Here is a 16648-nt window from a genome sequence, read left to right on the forward strand (position 1 = left end):
TGATCGAGGTCTATCCTAGGATTAATGTTGAGACATTTCTCCTTTATAATGAGGAGTAGTGTTGAGGTATTTTTGTTTTTTTTTAGGAGCTACTCATAGCATCTACCACAGATGTCGAACTGAAACCCCCAAAGAGGCTTATCTGATCTGATACTGACCATCTACCAACCACATTGTTGGCTAGAGGCCAAGGATCAAGTGTGTTTACTGTTATAGAAGCTCTGAAATACATCTGGTGGGAATGTTTTCCATCTCATTTCATTTAACATTGGTTATTATTTATTCTGATGTTTATCTGTCTCTAAGCTAAGGAAATATATAATTGTATATTTGGGTCCTATTTCAGATTTACATTGCTTTGGGTGAGAGTACCTGCTAAATGACTACAATGCTAAATGAATATGTAGGTTTGTAGAATTCAGTACTTTGCAAATTCAGAATGAGTTCAAGGGGTTTGAAGCTGTGGTGTTCCTGAATTGGATTTTGCAAACAAGTTTGGCCTTATTAGGACACCTTGCCTCATTCCTTTGACCAAACACCTTCACTGATTTCTTTGAACCTAATTAATGAACGCCTTGTCTCTTCTCTCCAGCCTGTGTTCTCGGGAGTCCCTACCAGTGACCTACCAGGCCTGCGTCCTGGCCAAGGACTGTGAGGTGAGCGACTGGACCGACTGGTCGCCTTGCTCCAAGGACTGCTACGAGCTCAACGGGCCCACGGGTGAGCGCACACGCACACGCCGGGTACACCAGTTCCCCGTGGGAGAAGGGGAGGAGTGCCCCGAACTGGAGGAGAAGGAACCCTGCACCCCTCAGGGAGAAGGGGTACCCCCCTGTATTGCGTAAGTACTCTATCACCCAACGTTTGAAAAATATGTGTGATTTCAATGTCTTATATGGATGTCTACGTTTTTGTACGAACAGTATAAGAATTGTGTAGTTTGTATACTCACATTGGAAAACGTAAAAATGTAGATGGTCAATTGAACTGCACTTCTACTCTGCAGGCTGGCTGACAATTACAGTTACTCACTTTCTAAAGTGTACTATGGGTAAGCTGCCTGTCTGCATCCCTAAATAGCTTTGCTGACAAAAAAAAGAAACACTTAATGCATCAGACACTCAGCCAGACAGGCCCGGTCTGTCTCTAACACTAAATGCATATGTGCATACGGGAAATGGTTTGTTTCTGTGTGTTAAGTGATTAAGGCCATGCGGCCGGAACGTTGGCTGGTTGCTGTAATGACTGTGTAGCTAACCATATAACACAACAGTAGTAGTAGGACTAAGAGCACTGGGGAGTTATCAGTAGGGGGAGGAGCCACAATAACAACCTGACTACTATTGGTCTGTGGGTTGTTTGGTGTCTGCTGGCTTATTATCCACAGCCTGAGTGGTGTCATTGATCTGATGAATGTTATTTATTTAATCCACTAACTATGTTTAATCGTTACCCGATTAAATTAATAATGTACTCATTAGATATTTGGGGCAACACGGGAAGAGGTTGTTTAAAGAGTTACCATCTCCCGAATTAAGCTCTGTAAGGTATACAGTGGGGAGAACAAGTATTTGATACACTGCCGATTTTGCAGGTTTTCCTATTCTACAAAGCATGTAGAGGTCTGTAATTTTTATCATAGGAACACTACAACTGTGAGAAAAATCCAGAAAATCACATTTTATGATTTTTAAGTAATTAATTAGCATTTTATTGCATGACATATGTATTTGATACATCAGAAAAGCAGAACTTAATATTTGGTACAGAAACCTTTGTTTGCAATTACAGAGATCATACGTTTCCTGTAGTTCTTGACCAGGTTTTCACACACTGCAGCAGGGATTTTGGCCCACTCCTCCATACAGACCTTCTCCAGATCCTTCAGGTTTGGGGCTGTCACTGGTCAATACGGACTTTCAGCTCCCTCCAAAGATTTTCTATTGGGTTCAGGTCTGGAGACTGGCTAGGCCACTCCAGGACCTTGAGATGCTTCTTACGGAGCCACTCCTTAGTTGCCCTGGCTGTGTGTTTCGGGTCGTTGTCATGCTGGATGACCCAGCCACGACCCATCTTCAATGCTCTTACTGAGGGAAGGAGGTTGTTGGCCAAGATCTCGCGATACATGGCCCCATCCATCCTCCCCTCAATACGGTGCAGTCGTCCTGTCCCCTTTGCAGAAAAGCATCCCCAAAGAATGATGTTTCCACCTCCATGCTTCACGGTTGGGATGGTGTTCTTGGGGTTGTACTCATCCTTTTTCTTCCTCCAAACACGGCGAGTGGAGTTTAGACCAAAAAGCTCTATTTTTGCCTCATCAGACCACATGACCTTCTCCCATTCCTCCTCTGGATCATCCAGATGGTCATTGGCAAAATTCAGACGGGCCTGGACATGCGCTGGCTTTAGCAGGGGGACCTTGTGTGCACTGCAGGAGTTTAATCCATGACAGCATAGTGCGTTACTAATGATTTTCTTTGAGACTGTGGTCCCAGCTTTCTTCAGGACATTGACCAAGTCCTGCCGTGTAGTTCTGGGCTGATCCCTCTCCTTCCTCATGATCATTGATGCCCCACAAGGTGAGATCTTGCATGGAGCCCCAGACCGAGCGTGATTGACCGTCATCTTGAACTTCTTCCATTTTCTAATAAATGTTCCAACAGTTGTTGCCTTCTCACCAAGCTGCTTGCCTATTGTCCTGTAGCCCATCCCAGCCTTGTGCAGGTCTACAATTTTATCCCCGATGTCCTTACACAGCTCTCTGGTCTTGGGCATTGTGGAGAGGTTGGAGTCTGTTTGATTGAGTGTGTGGACAGGTGTCTTTTATACAGGTAACGAGTTCAAACAGGTGCAGTTATTACATGTAATGAGTGGAGAACAGGAGAGCTTCTTAAAGAAAAACTAACAGGTCTGTGAGAGCCGGAATTCTTACTGGTTGGTAGGTGATCAAATACTTATGTCATGCAATAAAATGCAAATTAACTACTTAAAAATCATACAATGTAATTTTCTAGATTTTTGTTTGAGATTCCGTCTCTCACAGTTGAAATGTACCTATGATAAAAATGACAGACCTCTACATGCTTTGTAAGTAGGAAAACCTGCAAAATCGGCAGTGTATCAAATACTTGTTCTCCCCACTGTATATCTGTTACATCGATAAACAGTCATCTTATTAATCATTGCCTCTTATCATATCATCATCATTCTGAACAGTCGTAACCTCATGCATCTGCAAAAAACCCAACCCACTCTGTGCCATTCACTCCCGAAGCTAGCTTATCTTCAAATGAGCAGATGAACCCCATAGTTCCAGTGGGGTGATGAGAATAGTGTACTACGGTGATTTGACAAGAGTAGTATGTTGGATTGAAGAGTTTGAGATATTTGACTCAGAAACTTGACAGATAAAAGGGAAAAACTTTCATAGTTACAGTGTTTCATCCATACAGTTTTAAATGACATCACAAAATGAAAATAATTATTACATTTGTTTTCCATAGCTCCCCACTGACCCTTCCCCACATTCTTATGTTAGAAATATTGATCCATTATACAATTTGACCATCTTAGCGTTTAAGAGGCAAAATTGTCTGTGAAACAAAGCCATTCCATTGGTTAATACTAAAGGGGGAGAAAGAGCCCCCCTTCTCCTGTAATTTCCAACAGGGTCTGAAGTGTCAAACCGGCCCAGTTTCCTCGTCTGTGGGTGAGAGAAGGTTTATTTACAAATGTTTATTTACAATGACTGCCTACCCCGGCCAAACCCTATCCCAGACAACACTGGGACAATTGTGTGCCACCCTATGGGACTCCCAATCACGGCCGGTAAAACTAAATGCATGCTCTTCAACCGATCGCTGCTTGCACCTACCTGCCTGTCCAACATCACTAATCTGGACGGCTCTGACTTAGAATACGTGGACAACTACAAATACCTAGGTGTCTGGTTAGACTGTAAACTCTCCTTCCTGACCCACATCAAACATCTCCAATCCAAAGTTAAATCTAGAATTGGCTTCCTATTTCGCAACAAAGCATCCTTCACTCATGCTGCCAAACATACCCTTGTAAAACAGACCATCCTACCAATCCTCGATTTCGGCGATGTCATTTACAAAATATCCTCCAATACCCTACTCAACAAATTGGATGCAGTCTATCACAGTGCCATCCGTTTTGTCACCAAAGCCCTATATACTACCCACCATTGCGACCTGTATGCTCTCATTGGCTGCCCCTCGCTTCATACTCGTCGCCAAACCCACTGGCTCCATGTCATCGACAAGACCCTGCTAGATAAAGTCCCCCCTTATCTCAGCTCACTGGTCACCATAGCATCTCCCACCTGTAGCACCTCCTCTCCTTCCAGTTCTCTGCTGCCAATGACTGGAACGAACTACAACAAACTATTTATTTTATTTTATTTATTTATTTATTTTGCTCCTTTGCACCCCATTGTTTTTATTTCTACTTTGCACATTCTTGAAATGCAAATCTACCATTCCAGTGTTTTACTTGCTATATTGTATTTACTTCGCCACCATGGCCTTTTTTTGCCTTTACCTCCCTTATCTCACCTCATTTGCTCACATCGTATATAGACTTGTTTCTACTGTATTATTGACTGTATGTTTGTTTTACTCCATGTGTAACTCTGTGTCGTTGTATGTGTCGAACTGCTTTGCCTTATCTTGGCCAGGTCGCAATTGTAAATGAGAACTTGTTCTCAACTTGCCTACCTGGTTAAATAAAGGTGAAAAAATTGAATAAATAAAAAAAACACTGGAATGGTTGATTTGCAGTGGGAGAATGTGCAAAGTAGAATTAAAAGTAATGGGATGCAAAGGAGCAACATAAATAAATAAAATAAAATAAAAACAGTAGGGAAAGAGGTAGTTGTTTGGGCTAAATTATAGGTGGGCTATATACAGGTGCAGTAATCTGTGAGCTGCTCTGACAGCTGGTGCTTAAAGCTAGTGAGGGAGATAAGTGTTTCCAGTTTCAGAGAATTAGCTGGGTGGTGGTGGTCCAGACGTGTTTTATTGAATGGTCTCCATTCCACTATATAGGGAGAGATAGAGAGATTGGGAGAGGTGGTAAGGGGGAGATGGGTTTGGCTCAGTGTATGGGTCGATGGTGCCATACAAGAGGGGCGCATATAGGGAGAGAGAGAAAGATGCGAGGGAGGCGGTAAAGGAGAGATGGGTTTGGCGCAGTGTGTGGGGCGATGGTGCCATACAAGAGGGGAACATATAAGGAGAGATGGAGAGGAAAGAAGCGGCCCAGCGTTTGGCTTGTTGCCAGTGATGGAGGAAATGATTAATGGAGTGTGTCTGGGAAAGAGTCAGTTGGTCCGTGCAGTGTCTTATCTGATCCCCCCCTCCGCGCACACACACACACACACACACACACACACACACACACACACACACACACACACACACACACACACACACACACACACTCACACACACAGATGGGCGTGTTGACACACCATCACTTTCACACCCAGCAGGCAGTCCTGAGCTGTGATGGCATGTGTGTCCCTTAAATTACCCCCAACCTGTACAATGCAATGTGGAACTATACTCCTCTGGTGTGGAGAGGAAGGTATTTCCTCAATTTTCACTGTTTAGACCTCTAGTCTGTTTGAGTGTTTTGACCTGCAGTTGCTAACAAGCTAATTCTGCGTGACAAAAAGTATTATAGTGGGTTGAAAACTAAAGTATTACAGTGGGTTGAAAACTAAAGTATTACAGTGGGTTTAAAACTAAATTATTACAGTGGGTTGAAAACTAAAGTATTACAGTGGGTTTAAAACTAAAGTATTACAGTGGGTTTAAAACTAAAGTATTACAGTGGGTTTAAAACTAAAGTATTACAGTGGGTTTAAAACTGAAGTATTACAGTGGGTTGAAAACTAAATTATTACAGTGGGTTGAAAACTAAATTATTACAGTGGGTTGAAAACTAAAGTATTACAGTGGGTTTAAAACTAAAGTATTACAGTGGGTTTAAAACTAAAGTATTACAGTGGGTTTAAAACTAAAGTATTACAGTGGGTTGAAAACTAAAGTATTACAGTGGGTTTAAAAATAAATTGTTACAGAGGGTTGAAAACAAAATTATTACAGAGGGTTGAAAACTAAATTATTACAGAGGGTTGAAAACTAAATTATTACAGAGGGTTGAAAACTAAATTATTACAGAGGGTTGAAAACTAAAGTATTACAGTGGGTTGAAAACTAAATTATTACAGAGGGTTGAAAACTAAATTGTTACAGTGGGTTGAAAAATAAATTATTACAGAGGGTTGAAAACTAAATTATTACAGAGGGTTTAAAACTAAATTATTACAGTGGGTTGAAAACTAAATTATTACAGTGGGTTGAAAACTAAATTGTTACAGTGGGTTGAAAACTAAATTGGTACAGAGGGTTGAAAACTAAATTGGTACAGTGGGTTTAAAACTAAAGTATTACAGTGGTACATGAGAACATCAGTCAGTCCATATTTTGTGTAAAACTCTATACAGTAAAGTTAGCATGCAGATCAGGACATAGCTTGGTATAGGTTCCGTGGGCAAAATTAGCCATTTTTTGTCCCTGATAGTGAGGAGAGGAATAAATCAAGGTTGGTGGACCAATGCTCCCTTTCCACCATTTGAAGAAGACCAGGATGAGATAGAGAGATGAAGAGGTGTGAACGTTGTGGCAGGAGGTCCAGTGGCAGTCAGTATTATTGAAGGATTCTTCCTTCAGAGTGATCCCATCTGTGTTAGTCCCAGAACCCCAGGTCTAGCTATGGACCATATCTCCCAGGTGCCTCGTTGTCCCACAGCCTCGTCATACTCTGTTGAAGAGAAAAGGCCTTTATAACAAAGCCATAATAACATTTGCCATGGTTGCAGTTGAGCAGAGGCGTTTTAAGGATTTCCACGTTTTTTTTGGGGGGTGGGGGGGTTTAAAAAATGCATTTCATGCAATTCTACCTGCTTTACATGACAGAATACATTAGCGTCTTTTTTAATCCCGCACAAATTGCCAACATGGGAAGCAACTTTGACACTGACAAATTGAATTCAAGCAACAGCCCAGGCCAATGAAGCGACACTTAGATTGTGCAATATTAGGAGGAAATATATATAGTAGTGTGTATATGTACAGTTGAAGTCAGAAGATTACATACACTAAGGATGGAGTCATTAAAACTTGTTTTTCCAACCACTCCACAAATTTCTTGTTAACAAACTATAGTTTTGGTAAGTCGGTTAGGACATCAACTTTGTGCATGACACAAGTAATTTTTCCAACAATTGTTTACAGACAGATTATTTCACTGTATCACAAGTCCGGTGGGTCAGAAGTTTACATACACTAAATTGACTGTGCCTTTAAACAGCATGGACAATTCCAGAAAATGATGTCATGGCTTTAGAAGCTTCTGACATCAAGTCAATAGGAGGTGTACCTGTGGATGTATTTCAATACCTACCTTCAAACTCAGTGCCTCTTTGCTTGACATCATGGGAAAATCAAAAGAAATCAGCCAAGACCTCAGAAAAAAATGGTAGACCTCCACAAGTCTGGTTCATCCTTGGGAGCAATTTCCAAATGCCTGAACGTACCACGTTCATCTGTACAAACAATAGTACGCAAGTATAAACACCATTAGACCACACAGGAAGGAGACGCGTTCTGTTTCCTAGAGATGAACGTACTTGGTTCAAAAAGTGCAAATCAATCCCAGAACAACGGCAAAGGACCTTGTGAATATGGTGCAGGAAATAGGTACAAAAGTATCTATATCCACAGTAAAATGAGTCCTATATCGACATAACCTGAAAGGCCGCTCAGCAAGGAGGAAGCCACTGCTCCAAAACCGCCATTAAAAAGCCAGACTACAGTTTGCAACTGCACATGGGGACAAAGATCGGACTTTTTGGAGAAATATCCTCTGGTCTGATGAAACCAAAATAGAACTGTTTTGCCATAATGACCATCGTTATGTTTGGAGGAAAAAGGGTGATGCTTGCAAGCCGAAGAACACCATCCCAACCATGAAGCACGGCAGCATCATGTTGTGTGGGTGCTTTGCTGCAGGAAGGACTAGTGGGGTACAAAGTATATGTTATGGTGTGTGGTGCATTTTCCTAGCATGGTTTAGGTCCACTAGTAGAATCTATGCGAAGGCGCATTGAAGCTGTTCTGGTAGCTTGTGGTGGCCTAACACCCTTTTAAGAAACTTTACTTTGGTGTTTCCTTTATTTTGCCAGTTGCTTGTGATAAAACTTAATCCACAGTTATTTGTTAGAAACTATTGAACCTCTGTGGCTAAATTATGCTCTCTGTTATATTTCTAACATTGAGAACATGCTCCTGTGGTTGGATTTATTTTGCCTCTTGGGCCCCCTACACGCTGACTCACACAATAGACCAGTCATGTTTGTTTAATTATGCAGTTTATTTTTAATTTTTAATTAATCAGTTACCTAATCAAGGCACAGCCCCCAAGTTACCCATGTGGGTACCCTACCTCCTCTCCTCTCCCCATCTGACGATTAGCAAATCAGCAGCAGGCTGTCTGCACTCATAGAGATCGGGCATGTGAGTCCTCTTGTGGTTGGCAGTTGCAGTAATAAAAATACAAAATATATACTACATATAATATATCCTGTATATATATAATATATACTGTATATATTTCAATTTTTAGTTATTTATTTTATATATTTTTTTGCTGCCTGTTGGGCCCCTCATGGGCCTGGGCCAAGGAGCTTCAGCCCCAGTAAGCCCCTGCATTAAACCGGCCCTGCAGGGACCCCATTCACGAATATGGAGCCCTTTCATTGGTGGTGACCTCAAAAAAATGCCATTATCGCCAGAGACATCGAGGCAGGGCAGCCATTTTGTGACCCCAGGTGGATTTGAACTGAAAAGCAATACCTAACATTCTTACTGAAGCACAATATGGCAGCCAGAAGGGAGGTGTACTGCCACGGACCAGAGCTAGGCTAGCTTTCTAGTATAGAGGCTCGTGAGAGAGGGTCAATTCTTAACAAAATAGCTTTTATGGACTATAAGGTAACAACATAAATGATCTCTTCAAGAATCAAACGTAAATGTTCATCAAATAAAACTTGCAAACAGAGCTCCCTCAGTCCTCTCCTCTGTGGTGAGGGATACCAGTTGTTGATATATGTTGTGGCTGATTGAGTAGCCGGTCACACCCTTAACTAGCCCATTGAATTCAGCTGTGCCTGTGTTCATTTTCCAGCCAGCGGCTTGTTCCAGGCTGACTACATGGCATGTGGTGCTGGTGAGGGTGTGGACTTTTAGTGGCTGCCCCTCACTACGCCACACACACGAAGGCACCTTTCAAGTTCCCTTGAAGCAGATCCCAGAGCTATCTATGAATTCAGTGCTGAGCGCTAATCTGAGTTAATAGATTGCCCTTTGCGGTATGATCTCTTTCAGTTTAATGCTGCTGAATCCTTCCACTGAGATTCACTTGGGGGACATTCAAAATTAATTCTGGATTGTGCGGCGAATTGTGAATATATGTTGAAGGTCAACTGCACAGACAACTTCTTTAAAAGAGACTTTCTAGTAGATGCACATTGCGTAACATCAATTGACCACACTCAAATGCATGCTAATGTTGTTTACTTCCCGAAAAGCCATTCTGCCAACCTCTCGCTGCAATTTGGCTGAAAATAACCATAGTGAAGAATGCAAATAGGGTTTAGTTCCAAATTAGTGCACTACCCATAGGGCTCTGGTAAAAAAGTAGGGCGCTATAAAGGGAATATGGTGCCATTTGGAATGAGTTTTAGCTTGTGCTGCATCATGATTTATTCATTGTAGAGAATTGGAGTAATGCAACGTTTACTGCAATGTTTTGTACTCTAGATGTAATCTAACAGGCATTTGTACTTGTACTACCGCAGGCTAACCCCCTTGTGGTAGGCTAAATGCTTTTTAAGAAAGAAATAGAGCACAATAAGATGTGAAAGAGAAGATAAACTTAGGCTACATTTACAAACTAAACACCTCAACAGCGTTCAAACCAATTCAACCCCCAAAAAATGTCCATTAATTATAATCCACATAATAATTCACATTTCCTGTTGCTGCAGGATTATTTTCCGACTGTAGCAGACTGGCTCAAATGAAGAGCCTACATCTGTACATAATGCATTTGATACAGTCAATCAAAGATGCTATCAAACTAAATGATGCTTAATAATAAGCTGTGACCTTGTAGGACACAATCTGGAGGGTACTTCATTCACAACAGGAATACAAGACTGCTAATATTCATGCAGCTGTACACTTTCTCTACTAGCCACTCATACTCACTTACCATATCTCCCTCAGTCAACTTCCTTTATGAGGACCACAATAGGAATGGTGGCATCAGAAATGGCACTCCAATTCCTATATGTAGTTGCACTGCTTTTATTTGTTGACACTTAGGGAAGTAGTGGAGTAGGGAACAGTTTGCTTTTGGGATGCAAACTATACCTAGAGTGAATCAATCAAATGTATTCATAAAGCCCTTTTCATATCAACAGAAACCCAGCCTATAACCCCAAAGAGCAAGCAATGCAGATGAGAAAGCACAGGAACCTAGGAAGAAACGTAGAGAGGAACCAGGCTCTGAGGGGTGGCCAGTCCTCTTCTGACTGTGCCGGGTGGAGATTATAAGAGTACATGGCGATTAAGGCCAGATCGTTTTTCAAGGTGTTCAAACGTTCATAGATGACCAGCAGGGTCAAATAATAATCACGGTGGTTGTAGAGGGTGCACAAGGAGTAAATGTCAGCCGAGCATTCAGAGGTTGAAACAGCAGGTGCAGTAGAGAGAGAGAGATTACACAGATCCACAAAGAATTCAAAAACAAACCCAATTTTGATTAACTCTGTTGGGTGAAATACCACAGTGTGACATCACAGCAGCAAGATTTGTGACCTGTTGCCACAAGAAAAGGGCAGCCAGTGAAGAACAAACACCATTGTAAATACCACCCATATTTATGTTTATTTATTTTCCCTTTTGTACTTTAACTATTTGCACATAATATGACATTTGAAATGTCTTTATTCTTTTGGAACTTTTGTGAGTGTAAAGTTTACTGTTAATTTTTTATTGTTTATTTCACTTTCGTTTATTATCTACTTCACTTGCTTTGGAAATGTTAACATATGTTTCCCATATGGGGGGGGGGGGGGGGGGGGACACACCTAATGAATGAGTCTTCAGTAAAGACTTGAAGGTCGAGACCGATTCTGGGCCCATCACATGGATAGGTAGACCATTACATAATAATGGAGCTCTATAGGAGAAAGCCCTGCCTCCAGATGTTTGCTTAGACATTCTACGGACAATAAAGCGGCCTTGGTCTTGTAAGCGGAGTGTATGTGTAGGCAGTGGTGTAAAAATCAGTAGTATTTGGGGTATCTGTACTTTACTTCATTGTGTATATTTTTTATAACATTTACTTCACTTCATTCCTAAAGACAATTATGTAATTCTTTCTTCATACGTTTTCCCTGGCACCCAAAAGTAACATTTTGATTGCTTAGCAGGACAGGAAATGGGTTGTATTCACACACATCAAGAGAACATCCCTGGTCATCCCTACTGCCTTTTATCTGGCAGACTCACTAAAGTCTGCCAGATAAAGTTTGCTTAATTTAAGGAATTTGAAATGGTTTATACTTCTACTATTATTTTTCATGTTTAAGTATATTTTAGTAATTACATTTACTTTTGATGCTTAAGTATGTTTAAAACCAAATACTTTTAGACTTTTACTCAAGTAGTATTTTACTGGGTGACTTTCACTTTTACTTGAGTCATTTTCTATTAAGGTATCTTTACTTTAACTGAAGTCTGACAATTGAGTACTTTTTCCACCACTGTGTGTAGGTATGTACGGTAGGACCAAATCGGAGAGATAGGTAGGAGCAAGTACATGTAACTCTTTGTAGGTTAGCAGTAAAACTTTGAAATCAGTCTTAGCCTTAACAGTAAGCAAGTGTCGAGAGGCTAGCACTGGACTAATATGATCAAATGTTTTGGTTCTAGTCAATATTCTAGCAGCCGTATTTAGCACTAACTGAAGTTTATTTAGTGCTTTATCCAGGTAGCCGGAGAGTGCCTTCAGATAGTTTTAATACCCATTGACATATTTTTTGTCCACCCATCTACACACAATACCTCGTAATGACAAAGTGAAAACATGTTTTTAGAAATGTTGGTACATTAATTGAAAATTATATACATAAATATCACACTTACATAAGTATTCACACCCCTGAGTCAATACATGCTAGAATCACCATTTGCAGCGAATACAGTTGTGAGTCTTTCTGGGTAAGTCTTTAAGAGATTTCCAAACCTAGATTGCGCAACATTTGCCTATTTTTTTTTATTCTTCAAGCTTTGTCAAATTCGATGTTGATCATTGCCCCGCAACCGTTTTCAAGTCTTGCCATAGATTTTCAAGGAGATTTAAGTCAAAACTGTAACTCGGCCACATAGGAACATTCACTGACTTCTTGGTAAGAAACTCCAGTGTAGATTTGGCCTTGTGTTTTAGGTTATTGTCTTTCTGAAAGGGAAAGTATTCCTGTAGGAATTTGCCTGTGTTGAGCTCCATTCTGTTTCTTTTTTATCTTGAAAAACTCCCCAGTCCTTAGTGGTTACAAGCATACCCAAAACATGATGCAGCCACCACTGTGCTTGAAATATGGAGCATAGTACTCAGTAATGAGTTGTATTGGATTTGCCGCAAACATAACTATTTGTATTCAGGACAAAAAGTGAATTGCTTTTCCACATTTTTCCACTATTTCTTTAGTGCCTTGTTGGAAACAGAATGCGTGCTTTGGAATATTTTTGTGCTGTACAGGCTTCCTTCTTTTCACTCTGTCAATTTGGATAGTATTGTGGAGTAACTACAATGTTGTTGATCCACTGTTTTAAAGTCACCATTCGCCTCATGGTGAAATTCCTGAGCGGATTCCTTCCTCTCCGGCAACTGAGTTAGAAAGGACGCCTGTGTCTTTGTAGTGACTGTATGTACAGTATTGATACACCATCCAAAGTGTCATTGATTACTTCACCATGCTCAAAGGGATATTCAATGTCTGCTTTTTACCCATCTACCAATAGGTGCCCTTCTTCGCAAAGCATTGGAAAACCTTGATGGGTTTTGTGGTTGAATCTGTGTTTGAAATTCACTGCTCGACTGAGGGACGTTCCAAATTAATTGTATGTGTGGGAAAAGATACAGTAAGAGGTAGTCATTTAAAAATCATGTTATACACTATTATTGCACACAGAGGGAGTCAATGCAACTTATTATGTGACTTGTTAAGACACCTATCCCTTAAAAGCAAACTTTTACTCCTGAACTTATTTAGGTTTGCCATAACAAAGGGGTTGAATACTTATTGACTCAAGATATTTCCGCTTTTCATTTTTTATTACGTTGTAAAATGCTCTAAAAGCATCATTCCACTGTGACATTATGAGGTATTGTGTGTAGGCCAGTGAACAAAAATCTAAATGTAATCCATTTTAAATTCAGGCTGTAACACAACAAGGTGTGGAAAAGGTAAAGGGGCGTGACTACTTTTGGAAGCCACTGTAATTGTGGCATCCTTGATAATGTAATTAATGTATATATTCTTCCCAATCTATGTTATGTAAAAAAATGAAAATTGATTCAAATCATTCTCCTCTGCAGGTACAACTGGAAGACAACGGAGTGGACCGAGTGCAGGGTGGATATGTTGCTAAGCCAACAGGACCGTCGTCGTGGTAACCTAACTGGGCTGTGCGGGGGCGGAGTTCAGAACCATGAGGTGTACTGTGTCCAGGCAAACAGCGCCGACCCTGCCTCAAGCTCTCTCAATAGCAAAGAAGGTAACCTGACCAGCATGCAACTGTCCTTTATCCCCAATGTGTAATCTTTCTCCCATTCTGATAACTCATGCCCTTCTCCCATACTAGGTCATCTCTCTCACCAGTCGTGTGTCTATAGAAAGCCCATATCCATTGTGTCCCCTTTTTTCCCCTCCCATACGAATGCCTTGTCCCATTGTACAGATCTCTTCCACCTCGTGCACTGGAGACTGAGCACTTTTGCTAAGGCCGCACTCATGCCCTTACGCAATAGTAAGAAATTCAATGGGATTCCCTTGCCAGCCAAAATGCATGCACTAATGGTGCAGAAGCGTAGAATAGGAATGGGGTTGAGAAATGTGTTTCCCCATCCGGGGACCTTTGGAGATCCTAAAAGCCTTGCACTACTCAAAATTGGTGCATCCCTTCTGAAAACAATTCTCTAAAAACAATGGTACCCCATGTGAGAACAGTTCCTGACACGGGTGATAGTAGATATCATTGGATGCATCCCAAGTGGCACCATATTCCCAATATAGTCCACTACTTTTTACCAGGGCCCATAGTGTAGGGAATATAGTGCCATTTGGTAGGTAACCATTGCCTGTCTGACAAACACCCAATGTCAATATGACAGGGCAGCATATCTATACAGTCAGCAGAAGCAGTAATAACTCTCTCTGTCCCCAGATAATGTAGTAACTGTGTTCCCAGATAATGTATTAAAACTGTTCCCACTCCCTTGGTAATGTTACACACATGAATGCACAAACGCAAGCACAAACACACACACGCATGCACACACCCACCCCCAGGTGGACTGGAACTCAGACTGTTGAACAGCCGTCACTAGCCGGCTACCTGTCCTGCAACTTTTTTTTGCACACATACTCCCACACACTTGAACTTCAAACACACACCTCACACACACACACACACACACACACACACACACACACACACACACACACACACACACACACACACACACACACACACACACACACACGCACGCCTCATACATACACACACACCTCACACACACACACACACACACATCTCATACATACACAGACTACTGCACTCACATAAACACTCACACCCAAGCATACCCCCATACTCACAAACACATGCACATACATAGAGACCTTAAATACTGGACACTTCCTGTTTCTTTCATACTGTTTTTCACACTGTGTATTCATGTAGTGTATTCTCCAAATAGCTCATTATAATAGCTCTACTACTGTACATTGCATTTTAGTGACACTGTTTATACCCTCTGCATATTTATATGCCTGATTCTCAACACTGTAATATAGCTACTGCTGTACATATCATTCCTAGTATATCCTTTCGGTGTATATACACATAGATTGCATTTGGATAACAACAACATTGACGAATACGCTGATTCGGTGAGCGAGTTCATTAGAAAGTGCATTGAAGACGTCGTACCCATAGCAACGATTAAAACATTCCCAAACCAGAAACCGTGGATTGATGGTAGCATTTTGTGAAACTGAAAGCGCGAACCACTGCTTTTAACCAGGGCAAGGTGACCGGAAACATGACCGAATACAAACAGTGTAGCTATTCCCTCCACAAGGCAATCAAACAAGCTAAGCGTCAGTATAGAGACAAAGTAGAGTCACAATTCAACGGCTCAGACACAAGAGGTATGTGGCAGGGTCTACAGTCAATCACGGATTACAAAAAGAAAACCAGCCCCATCGCAGACCTGGATGTCTTGCTCCCAGACAGACTAACTTTTTTGCCCGCTTTGAGGACAGTACAGTGCCACTGACACAGCCCGCTACCAAAACCTGCAGACTCTCCTTCACTGCAGCCGATGTGAGTAAAACATTTAAACGTGTTAACCCTCGCAAGGCTGCAGGCCCAGACAGCATCCCCAGCCGCATCCTCAGAGCATGCGCAGACCAGCTGGCTGGTGTGTTTACGGACATATTCAATCAATGCTCCCAGTCTGCTGTTCCCACATGATTCAAGAGGGCCACCATTGTTCCTGTTCCTAAGAAAGCTAAGGTAACTGAGCTAAACGACTACCGCCCCGTAGAACTCACTTCCGTCATCATTAAGTGCTTTGAGAGACTAGTCAAGGACCATATCACCTCCTGACACCCTAGACCCACTCCAATTTGCTTACCGCCCAAATAGGTCCACAGACGACGCAATCGCAACCACACTGCACACTGCCCTAACCCATCTGGACAAGAGGAATACCTATGTGAGAATGCTGTTCATCGACTACAGCTCAGCATTTAACACCATAGTATCCTCCAAACTCGTCACCAAGCTCGAGACCCTGAGTCTCGACCCCGCCCTGTGCAACTGGGTACTGGACTTCCTGACGGGCCAACCCCCAGGTGGTGAGGGTAGGTAACAATATCTCCACCCCGCTGATCCTCAACACTGGGGCCCCACAAGGGTGCATTCTGAGCCCTCTCCTGTACTCCCTGTTCACCCACGACTGTGTGACCATGCACGCCTCCAACTCAATCATCAAGTTTGCGGACGAAACTACAGTGGTAGGCTTGATTACCAACAACGACGAGACGGCCTACAGGGAGGAGGTGAGGGCCCTCGGAGGTGTGGTGTCAGGAAAATAACCTCACACTCAACGTCAACAAAACAAAGGAGATGATCGTGGACTTCAGGAAACAGCAGAGGGAGCACCCCAATCTCAGGAGGCTGAAGAAATTTGGCTT

At 41.9% G+C, this 16648-nt stretch overlaps 1 protein-coding gene across 1 annotated transcript in view; it reads left to right on the forward strand.

Moving 5' to 3' along the window:
* Positions 1-16648, forward strand: part of LOC110489408 (thrombospondin type-1 domain-containing protein 7A) — a 168857-nt gene that overhangs the window by 62965 nt on the left and 89244 nt on the right. The window contains exons 3-4 of the mRNA XM_036971022.2: positions 593-841; positions 13762-13940. Of these exons, the coding sequence (XP_036826917.1) occupies positions 593-841; positions 13762-13940 (428 nt within the window). The remainder of the gene's footprint in view (positions 1-592; positions 842-13761; positions 13941-16648) is intronic.

This window comes from Oncorhynchus mykiss, chromosome 30 (genome assembly GCF_057628025.1).
Source record: "Oncorhynchus mykiss isolate SJ-2025 chromosome 30, ASM5762802v1, whole genome shotgun sequence".
NCBI classification, from domain to species: domain Eukaryota; kingdom Metazoa; phylum Chordata; class Actinopteri; order Salmoniformes; family Salmonidae; genus Oncorhynchus; species Oncorhynchus mykiss.